Here is a 12,010-nt window from a genome sequence, read left to right as displayed (position 1 = left end):
CACACACACACACACACACACACACACACATATATATATACACACATACACACTTAAAATGTAACTTGGATAATGCTGGAGAGAAATGTGCTAAGAACATAGAGGTGCAGAGACAGATTTTTTTTAATAGATTTTGTAGTGTAATGTGATATTCATCTCAGATACCATTTAAAATTTTTTAGACAATAATGATTATAATCCAAAATATTCTCAAGGTAATTTCTAAGAAAGTATCAATTCATGACTAAAACATCAACATATCATTGTTGGATAATAAATAACTGAAATTTAAATAAGCAATGAAAGGAAGTATTTGTTTTCACTACTCTGAGCACTGGGAGACAAGTCACAGGAAAAACATTGTGTGTGTTGCTCAGATACACATACACACACACACACACACATATGTAGCAAAATATGTGTGATATGTTTAATTCAGTGGCATTTTAGAAAAAAAATAAGTTATATACAGCCTAAATCCATGGATTTTACATTACTCTCACCCATATGGTTATGTTGTACTGACTGCATCTCTACTATGAATGCTACAGTTACTTGCTTCTGAGAGCATGCATCAAATATCCCCAGTATCCTTCAGTGCTGACTCTCCTCAAGCAGTGAGCACACTGTCTTTAAGTTGAATAATAGCCTTAAAGTACATTATTTTCAAGGAATTAAAGTTTTGAAAGATTCTTGCTAGTAGTCATCTATTTCCAGAAAATAATTAAGATTCAATTTATTCTTTATTGATTTATAGGATCAAAATGTAGAACTGAATTTGTATAATCAAATTATGTAAATGCACTTGCATTCAACATAAAATCTGAATAGGTATTTCACTCTAGATTCTTTCAGAAATGGAATTAATAGTTGGAGATTTCTTTTTAGTGTTTTTGCTTACATTAGCTGATCATAGTATATTACATACACAAGCCTACCAACTTTCAGATATTATAATCTAAGAAAATACCTGTTTCTGTTGTCAAGCCTCAGATCAGACAGGTAGATAAACCCTTGAATTGCAGTCAGTCAGTCTCCCTTAGTTGGTGTTCCATCTTGAGGGTGAAGGGAAGAGCTGTCCTTAGCTCTTTGATTCCTTTTCTCCATATAAGCTTGTATGGTATTTGTAAAGTTTTATTTATAAAATAAACAATCAAATAGACTTGCATTTCTAGGTTTAGAATTTTGTTTTTCCTGAAACAGTGTGTTATGCCAAACTCCTATTTTCTGTTCTCTTTCTCAGGACTTTTTAGGGATCCACAGCTGTGTAGTACAAAGCTAGGGGATAAAAGACAGGTCTTCATGCTCAGCTCCAAGCAGTCATCTCCTCTTGGGAGCTGATATGAGCTTTCTTAGGGTTGGCTGGATACCTCCTAAGAATAAAAGCCCAATACAGGAAGCCTGAGGTTTGACCTTGGCATATTTGGACAAAGAAGTCCCTTCTATCACTTCTCTGCTGGCTGTTGTTTAAGGAGGCTACAAAGTCAAGTGTTACCATCCCATGAACAGGAATAACAGAAATCCAGAAGACCATTCAGATAAAGAATAATATTGTACTCATTCCATGAGTAGTCACTTTGTTGAGGTCGTATGTCTACCAGTGTCCCTGTGCTTTCAAAAAACGAGGAAACAGAAACTAATAAAAACTGGATTTGTTTACAGTCTGGCTGTACTTAGGAGGAAAATGTTCTTAGATTCCATCTTTCCTTTAGCAGTATTATAGTTCTGCTGAAAATAAAAATCATAGTCAGGAAATATTCATATGCCAGTTTTCTGTGAAATAAGCTGTCAGAACATGAGGAGTGTCTTCCTGGGATCCATATTCTCACTTTGGAAACAGCTTCAGATTTCTGTCTCTGGCTTGGGACTCCTGGAGAAACTTCCCTTCAGAAGGGCCTGTTTTAGGGGACCTATTTCAGTTCTTGGAACATAGAATCTGCCAGACCACTTTAGAGTTGGATTTCATGTTGAAAACTATTCCATAGTTATACAGTTTACTCATTCAACCTGCCCATATCTATTCTAAAATGTGTTCTCTAGGCTGTAACTGATATGAAAGAGAACTTACAATTCACTTAAAGAAAAACTTTTAAATAATAATACACAATAACAATCCAAATTCAAAACTTCAACTTCAAAACTGTATACAATGCAAAGCTCCTGTTTCCCTTTAGCTTATCTGCAGATTTCCTTTGATATTTATCTTTTAGACTGCTTTTTGGGTGTCAGCAGACTCCTAAAATAACTCAGTTATGGATCTCATATTAAGCCACCCACATAATCTTATGAAAGGTTTGCAGATTTTTAGTCTCCTTTACCCCTAGGGTATATTCTGGAAATATATTCAAATTCAATACTACATCCTTACCTGATATATACATATATAAAAGAAATAAAATAATTGCCTTTATTGAGAACCTATTTGTTCTATATTGGACATTTATAATACCATTAAGTGCTAACAGGCCTGCAAGGTGGGTGTTTGTCACCCACTTCTCCTAAGGCTAAAGTAGGCTAAGTGATTCACTTTATTCACTGGACAATCATGGCTCAGAATATGGATGGCAATGTGTGTTTATCTGATTAAAAAAGAAAAATAATGATATTAAATTTATCATTTAAAAGTTGTGTTACTGTTACAGTTTGAAATTACTCATCATGATATCCAGTTAGCTTTTATGTTTGCCTGGCTTCTTTTCTGAATACCTTCATAGACACTACTTTCTCATATTTGTGTGTATTTGTTTTCTTATTTTCTTGTTCCTCCCCTTTCCCCCCCCATTATTTTACAGTTCAGTACTCTGCTACTTCCTGGGACATATTATTGAGAAAAAGGAATTCTCATCCATGAATTTTTTTTATTTCCTAAAAACAAAATCTGTCGATTGCATCTGGATACATCCTTAAGAGTATTTTCAGCTCTCACAGGCTTTCTAGAGCTAATCCCTGGCCTTTTAATGCCTTTAATGACAGCGGAATTACTTCAGCTCTCTTCTGAAATTAAAGGATAATAAAAAATAAGCTTAAAATATTTTTTTATTTCTATCAAGGCAATTAAATTAGCTGACTTTCCATTCTTCTACTCTTCTAGGTCTCACTTAAGTTAGAGTTGATGACATTTTCAGGCTTCAGTTTAAACTCAGTTCCATAAATGAAAACTTTTGCAGCTTCAAACAAATTATTATTGCTAATAAATATATTATAGGTCAATTGGACTCTTCAAACAACATTTCATTTAATTGTGAAGCAGCTTTAGAAAAAAGTGAATGCTTCCCTCTCGTTGGAAGGTGCTTTCTTCCTTTTTGGTTCCCTTTTTTTGGATACAGTGCTCTTCTAGTTATTGGTTAGAGGTGTTGCTGGCTAAAGGTGTACCAGGATATACTGTGGGAGTTATAGCTGTTAGAGGTCAAGTGGGGTATGGTAAGTCTCAGTTGTTGGTCAGAGTTCTGAAGGACTTTGTTGTCCGTGGTCTTAGTTGTTAGAGGTAGGTGTGGTGGGTTGTAGTTTTTAAAGGTCTGGAAGGTATATTGTAGTCATTCTCACTAGTTGGTTAGAGGTGTGAGGGTATATGTTGTTTGAGGTCTTAGTAGTTGGATAGAGGTGTAATGGGGTATGCTGTGAGAGGCCTTTTTGCTGCCTTGTTTCTGCCTGTGATAACTCGCTCATTACAGGTTTATCCATATCTATTTATTCGATACTGAAGTCTTACACCAGGGGAGTTGAATAACTCTTATTTTGCCACTTTAGTAACTCTGCTTTCCTTTGCTCCTCTCACTCTGTGCTGCATGAGCCCACTTTTACATCAAAGATTGGTGTTTGCTCTCTGGATTGTGGTTAGATTTGATCAATGTGATGTAATGAAGGAGACTAGTGACATGGCCAGATAAAGTTGAGAATGTATCACCCTGCTCCTAGTGTGGCTAGATTAGTGACAGGGTCATAAGTTCTTTGTCACAATTAAGGCTCTTATCTCAGTCCATTGTATGTGGCTATAACAGGGTCTTTGAAAATGAGTCATTTAAAATAAACAGAAACTCATTTTCTTACAGTCCCATAGGATTGCTGAGATACTTCAGAGAGTAAAGACAGTGGTCATCAAGTGTGATAACTAAAGTTTTATTTCTGAGACACCTGTGGTAGATGGACAAATTTGATTACTGTCTGTTGCCTTCTGGTGTGTGACTACTCAAGTACAACACACACACACACACACACACACACACACTAAATAAACAACATATTTAAAAACAAAAATTCATGATAAATGTGATGGATTGTCTTGTTATGCCCTCTCATGGTAAAGGATAGATGACAAAGAGGGCAAAGGAAGCCATATCAGCTTTTTCCATAAAGGTATGTAAAGGTATTAATCTACCCAGGATGGAAGAACTCACATAGTCTAATCATTTCCTCCAAATTCTACCTATTTGTACTAATGTAGTGACAATGATGTTTTTATACAATTTTAGAGGGGACAAACATTTAAACCACCTGTCCATAACTATCTTACACTTGTTATTCATTTCAGGTCCAGAGTTAGTAAGCTTTCACCTGTTGTTAGTGCAGACAACTACCCCACCCTCAATTAGCTTTCCTAAACCCAGCCAATACTTCTTAAAATGTCTTGTCATTAAACTCTTAATTACTCAGTTTAAGTGTGCCATCTGCTATGTACTGGGATCTTTTTCCAGGAAATACTGAGATGGAATTAGGAATGTAAAGCTCAAAAGGAAAGCCTTACTATAAAAGATAACAAAGAGGATTAGAGTAAGCCACTTTCTGATCCTCATCTTATCTGGCACCTGTAACATGAGTGCTGAAGAAACTTCTAGTTCAGGTCTAGTGTCATTTCTCCATGTCCTGTAATCAAAGTGTGTAGCGTCTTTAGCAACAGAATCTTTAAATTAATTTCTGGAGCTCAGCCAAAAGCAATGGCAATGTCCTATACTGTTTGGGAGCCTCCGGGGCATCTTTATCCATTCCTATTGTTTTCCTTTCCTTTTCTTTCTTATGGTTCTTGAGATCCTGATAATATTTTATATCATTACAAACCTTTAATTTTTTTATGTATATATTCTTAAATTCCCCAGTATGCCTTAAAACTCAGCAATTCTTATTCAGTTATTAAAGTCATGACATGTGACTTCACGTAATCATTAAAAACCTACTCATGCTGTCAAATTGCAGATCCTCTTATATAAATATTACTTGATGACTATTTTTCTCACAAGGACATTGAGTACTTCCTTTAATATGGAGACTGTTTTTCAGCCTAGGTACAATGGGCCAAATAGATTTCTTCAGCTCCTCCAATGTAATTATTTCCTGTCACTAACTAAGCAAAGTGGCACATCTGTTGACTAGATGAGAAAGCCAGAATTAGAGTGCTTTCCAAAAGCCAGCACAGTGGTTCCCTCCTGGCACTCATTTTATGTGCCTAAAGAAAGCCGTCTGCAGGGGATCGGAAATCTGTGAACACACCATGGGGATTCCCAATTGAATATTGTCACGTTCTTTCTAACCATTTTTGAGGAGGCAGAGACTGTGAGAAAGTGCTGCTGTTATTTTCAACACCCTCTGCAGGATGAAGCATAGCTGTGTCTCTGTATCTGATATTATACAAGTTACATTTATCTTTCATAGGCCAAATGTATTGGTTCACCTAGTTACATATTTTAAATAGACATCATTTTTCTGCTTGTACCCCACTAAGTAAATCTAAGAATTAAAGTTTAAAGTGACCTGTGACCTGAGATGCTTTTACTGTCTTCTCATTATGGCTAACCTAGTCATTCCATTTGGGTTGAAATTTCACATTTACACATAGCACCATCCCCCACCCCACCACCTCTTGTATTTGTTTGAATGCAATGTTTACTACCAAATATTTTAACTTACACTATTGAATATTTGTCTCTTCATAATAAAATTAAGTGTGATATGAGTTGTATTGGACCTTATAAGTTATTAGATATTATAGTTGATTAGGTATCATTTGGCAATTTGTCACACTGACAAATTTTCAGTTCATATCTAAGGACATCATGGGAATTTGAAAATTGCCTGTGTTAATAAAAGTTCGCCTAAAGGTCATTTTAGAAGCAATTTCAAAGGGAATTATAGGATAATGATACAGATTTGCTTCTTTCTTCTTTTTTTTTTAATGTAAGCTAGATGAGGTCATTGTTGCAGTGTTTGGTATAATAAACATTATATTTCTTTAAAGAAAAAAATAGGCCTCTTTCCACTTTATATATTGAACGTGTCTCTATTCTAATAATACTTTATTCATAGAACATGAAATGGCTTAAATTTTTCTGTGTGTTTGTTATTCTTATACCCCAGACTAATTTATTAAGCTTAACCAAGGTCAGAGCTTCTATTCTAGCATTTACCCCCACAATACAAGAAACCCTTCAACATACAACTGACATATCACCACGTAGGAAGAACAGATAAAAGGGCTTAACAGACACTGGGACACATTTTATTCTAACAGAACATTCCAGCATGTCTCAGTGTACAGCTTCATATATTTAATTCCAATCATTCATTCCAGGAACCTGATAAAACAGTTTAAATGTGTATACATTCACTGGAGTTCTGTTGCCAAGGATGTGGAGGAAGACAGAGAATTGGCAAATCACTCCATGCCAATTTGCTCCACTGATGAAAGGTCATAGGCACTCTCAGTGCCTGTCACACAGAGATGAAATGGGAAGAGTATATTATGTAATACACATGATGTGTGTTGCAAATCTCCAGGACAGCTGATGGATTTTAAGCATCTGCATTATTTCCATCTTCACCATATTTGGCTCTGTATTTGCTGTGTCTCCATTGACTACAATGTGGAGTAAGAAGAATTCAACAAACCCTTCCAGAATGAATCCATGAATTATCATTATTATAAGAGATTTAGGGTTTACAGAGAACAGAAACAGATCTGCCCATTTTATCTGTGATTTTTTAAAAATTGATTGATGCACATTAATTGCACATATATGTGATAGCCTTGGTATGCCGTTACATTAAATTCTTTAATGAAAGTACATCACTAGCATGTAGAAGCAACAAGAAAGCTTGTGAGTCAGGCTAAGAAAAGACTGTGTATCCAACTATTTTTGTAATGATTTAGTTATAACTATTTTTACCCTGTCCTTCAACCACTGCACTCAACATTTAAAACCCTGCAAAAGATCATGCAATGAGGCAAATGTTACTGTTTCATCTGTCTCCCTCTGGATAAGGAGGACAGACTGCATTATTTCACAAATTCATGGGCCTGGAAAACACAAAGAGTCAGGGTGAAATAAATGTAGATGATGAAATCTGCAGATGAAAACAGATGGAGACACTGGTATATCCATTATGTGTGTCCTGAATTTCAAATGGTATGGCCATTCATTAACACATCTGGATCACTCTGTGTTTCTTACCAATTAATGTACTACTGTCTTGCAAAAGAGATACCAAAAATTAAACAATGAACTTTTGTTTTTTGTATGTTTATTTGCTTTTTCTCAGTCATGCTGTAGGTAATATGGCTTTAACTAACTGTACCTGTTTCCATGAAGCTTCTAATATGCAGTTTTAGAGGTTCAGATTTAATAAAGATTCTAATACCAGTCTGGTTGAGTACTGAGCAATTGATTCCAGTCTCTGATAAAACACTGAAACCAGATGGAGTTCACTTTTTTTGTCTTTATAAATTTGCTAGTGAATCCAAGCCTGTGACAACATAGAAATTTATTTTAAAATGTGATTCACACAAGAGTCATCTACTCTCATTAAGGAAGTGTTGCAGACATTTGGAATTACTTTGATTTGGCACATTTATTTAAATTTTTAAAGATTATAAAACTAAAAGTATTCTCCAATTTAATTGCTATATAACAATTATACAGGACCCCCAAAATGACTTGCATGATGTTAGATATATATTTTAGTACCATTCAAGAACACCATTAGAAATCTAGTACATTAGTAAATCACATATTGTTTCCAATCCGTTTAATAAGCTGGGTCTAGATTTTGTTTTTGGTACTGCTTAAATGCTTAAATATTTTTAAAGTGATGATTTCAAATCATAAAAATAATGTTCCTATCTATCCTTGAAATGTGGACTTTATAAAACCAAACACAAATAAATTTACTTTTGTCAGCATACTTTTATTAAGCAAAATGTTCTTCACATTTTGTACTCTTAGTTATGGTTATTTATGTGGTTTGCTATTAGAGAAAGAACATGAAATACCTTTACAGAATGAAGAGGCAATTAAAGACTGAAAACATTGGAAATAAAATAAATCCATACTTTATTAGTTAAGATAGATAATCCTTACCATTTTATGCTTATCATTTTATCCTCAGCATTTTCCTTTGTTCAATATTACTAATCATTTGATCTTCGTGTTTTTTTTTACAGTATTTTAACACATTATTGAAACTACAAACATCCACAGCAGTTTCATGTGGTCAGATTGAATATGCTGAAAGCCTGAGCCATTTCATCATGAAACACACTGTGTAGAATATTTGAAGCAAATTTCTCTTCAAAACACCTGGATAAGGAATCCTTCCTCTGGTGTATAAGGCACTTCTCACCTACATCATGACAAACCAGGAGAAATGGGCCCATCTCAGCCCCTCAGAGTTTTCTCAGCTTCAGAAATACGCTGAATGTAAGTATTCATATTGAAGATATGATCTAATTTGACATTTTTGTTAATCAAGGTGTGATTAATTTCAAAAACAGATCTCAGATCCTGTTTGTCTTGTGGATGGATGCAATATATTTTTTTAATTCACTAGTAGATAAACTTAAAACTGCCTCTTAACAAAAATGAAAAAAGGAGAGATAAATCAAATCAAAGTTAAAATAAACTAGGATGTCATATATAAAACTAACCCTGGGAAACACTACCAGTAATAGCAATAAAGGGAGGATTCCAAAAGAGAAGGTTATTGTGTTATTGGTGGTGTTGTTTCCCCTTCCTTTTTTATGAACCTATCCATAAGGACCAAGAGAAGGGATCATGGACACATTGTATTCCACAATAGTACTTAATCTCAACAAATTCCAAAGAAAGACAGGATGTGACGAATTTAAGCAAATGTGTTTAATAAGTTCTTCTTCAAATTATAGACCATAATAGGTCACTGCATGGTAAGGTAGTTCAATATGAGCTTCATTATGTATGTACATTAAGAGTTTATGCATATGAATTTTAGGAGATGACAAATTGTTAGTTACTTAAGGACTCTGCAAAAACTAGCTGAGATTTTATGATCATCAAATTTGTTGTTCTTTCTCAAATAATCAAGGTAACAAGAGAAATGGCATTTATTCCTCCAGCATTTTCCTAGGTAATTAAGAAGCAAAGTGTATCATGATTAGAATGCATTCTTGCATAATACATTGCAATTATGAAAATATACTCTTTATATGAAGATTTCGAGTCATACATTTCTCTCAGCTATGAGTACATACCATCAGACTACTAGACATCAGATTTTTCATCTGACAATTTAACATTAGGAATCAACATGCTTCCACAGTCAATCAGAGAAGTAGCATATTGGACAATTTTCTTAGTACCTACTTTTTAATCTTTCAACAACAAATTGTTATTTCAAATGCAGTAGTTTTTAAAAAATAAATTCTTGATCATAGTTAACATGCTAAGTTATATGTCCAATATCAATGTGTCAAATATTAAATAAGTAGTTTCTATACTTTGATGGACTGGAGGACTAAATGATCTCCTGAAATCCTTTCTCTAGCAAAATTAAATCAAAAGTGAATACAGAGAACATCACAAATCTCATCTCCTCATTTCACATTGCTACAGTAGACCTTGCAACTATGATGCCTCTGTAGACTTCTTGGCTGTTTCCAAAAGGAACAAAGGATGAATAGGCTGAAACGTGGATAGCATTCCCTGTAAGGCAGCCAGCACACTTGAAGGTGTATTGAAATCCAAATCCTGTACCTGACATTGAGTAACTTTCCTAACATCTCTGTACATTATTTTTGTACCAGATATCAATAAAATTATTAAAATAATAGTATTATTCATAAGTTCTATTAGAGAAGTGAGCAGAATGCCTGGAAAAAAAGTGTTACTGCTAATACTGTTTACAATCGTTTTATTAACAGAGTAAAAAAGTTGTGTTGTGAAGCTGTTGGGCTAGAGCCTGTTCACAAGGTAGAAGCCTCCAGCATGATTGGCTGCCTTAGCTGTGTGCAGTCCCCACATATGCTGAAGGCAGCTAATGTGGAGCCTGCTGCGGCTCCCTGGAGCATGCTGCGATCAGGATCCTGTTTAGGGTTGCAGGCTGAGTCACTCCATGGGTAGCATTTTCAATGAGATGTGGGAAGGGAGTCTAATTTCTGTCTCCACACTTTATATAAAGTCATCTGAACGGTTTTTACAAGATAGACCGCTCTTACTCCTGCTGTGTAGAGAATTGAGCTTATCTCATTATTGCTCTGTATGTACTTCCTGCTGTGGTTTCAGGGCACAGCCAAGGTTTAAGAGACTCCAAGTTTTGTCATGAGTAGGAATGTCTTCTGTCTACAGGAGACACGGTGTTTTCCAATGGTTCATTATCTGCATGTTGTCATTTTTAGATTTGGCCTTTGAATTGCAGTGTATAAAGTGTGTTGTACTGCATGTCAATTATTTTTGAAAGATACTGTGTTATGGGAGGAACATTTCCAAACATTCATACATTTCTTACTGTTTATAGCAGCTGGAAGTGTAGACCCAGGCAAAATTATGGTGAACGGAAGACTGAGGTGCCTAATACTCAGATTCCATTAGAGAGAGAGAGGCACTTACAGTGATTCCATGGGAAAAAATGGCCAGCTTTACAAGCAAATCTTTTTTTTTTTTTTTTTTTTAAGCTTATTTGAGAAAAGGTCCCATGTATCCCAGGCTGCCCTCAAATTCCGGATAACGACCAAGAATAACATTGAACTTCTGACCCTCTGTCCCCTATCTCCTGAATGTTGAGTTTACAGAGTTGTGCTACCATAACCACTTTAAGATATGCTGTGGATAGAATCAAAGGATTCCTCTACAGAAGGCAAGCACTCTACCAGCTAAAGTATATACCCATCCCCCAAACTAATATTTGATAGCATTAGCTCCATCTTGTCTACAGCTTCTTAGTGCTATTGCAATGCATTCATATCTTAGTGAATGCAAAGGTGCAAAGACAAAATAAGCACAGTCAAAACATAAAATTGTGGGAAAGATTTATTACCTAAAGAAACCAAGGACAATTGTGAGTCAAACAAAGAGAACATGGGGATTTTTATTCAAGGAACCTACACGTACAGGTTGATCCTTTCCTCCGCATGCTCAATTTAAGACCATGGAGATAAAGTGATGGACAGGAATGCTTCTGGGCATAGTCAACTTGTACCATAAAGTTTTAGATGACAACAAATGAAAGGACACTTTGAAGGTCCATTGACACAAGAATATGCCCTTGAAGTTGACTGACTCACTGTCTAAGGGTATAACTTTGGGAACTGTGCAAGAAATGTGTTGCTTTCACAAATATTTGAACAAATGTGTTATTGAATAAAGTCTTTATTTTGGCTCAGTTTCAGTGTAATGTCATGACAGCCAGAAAGGTGGTGGGAGAAAGAGAGAAAGAAAAAGAAATAAATAGGTGATAGAAGGTAGACAGAAAATAGATAGGAGACAGAAGGACAACCAGACAGATAGATCAGACGCAGTGACTGCTAACGTAACAGGCACTTTCATCTCCTTCCTTTCTTCTGTCGTCAATCTATGTCTACCTGATTTTCAACATAAACTCACAAAATTAAACATCACAGAATTTCACATAAAGTATAAGGTTTTCATCTTTTTCAGTTAAAAAAAAATAGACTTTCACCTCAAATATTTCCATGGTAGGGCTTAATACAACATTGAGCAACATACATAATTGATATTTATTGCCCCACTATAAACAATTTATCATCACCTCA

At 35.1% G+C, this 12,010-nt stretch overlaps 1 protein-coding gene across 1 annotated transcript in view; it reads left to right on the top strand.

Moving 5' to 3' along the window:
- Dgkb (diacylglycerol kinase beta) overlaps nucleotides 1-12,010 on the top strand; it is a 702,490-nt gene that overhangs the window by 67,064 nt on the left and 623,416 nt on the right. The window contains exon 2 of the mRNA XM_051175084.1: nucleotides 8,429-8,684. Coding sequence (XP_051031041.1) covers nucleotides 8,615-8,684 — 70 coding nt within the window. The 5' untranslated portion in view covers nucleotides 8,429-8,614. The remainder of the gene's footprint in view (nucleotides 1-8,428; nucleotides 8,685-12,010) is intronic.

Source organism: Phodopus roborovskii, unplaced genomic scaffold, assembly GCF_943737965.1.
Source record: "Phodopus roborovskii unplaced genomic scaffold, PHOROB, whole genome shotgun sequence".
Taxonomy (NCBI): Eukaryota; Metazoa; Chordata; class Mammalia; order Rodentia; family Cricetidae; genus Phodopus; species Phodopus roborovskii.
The sequence above is the reverse complement of the archived record's forward strand: the minus strand, read 5'-3'. Positions and strand labels throughout refer to the sequence as shown.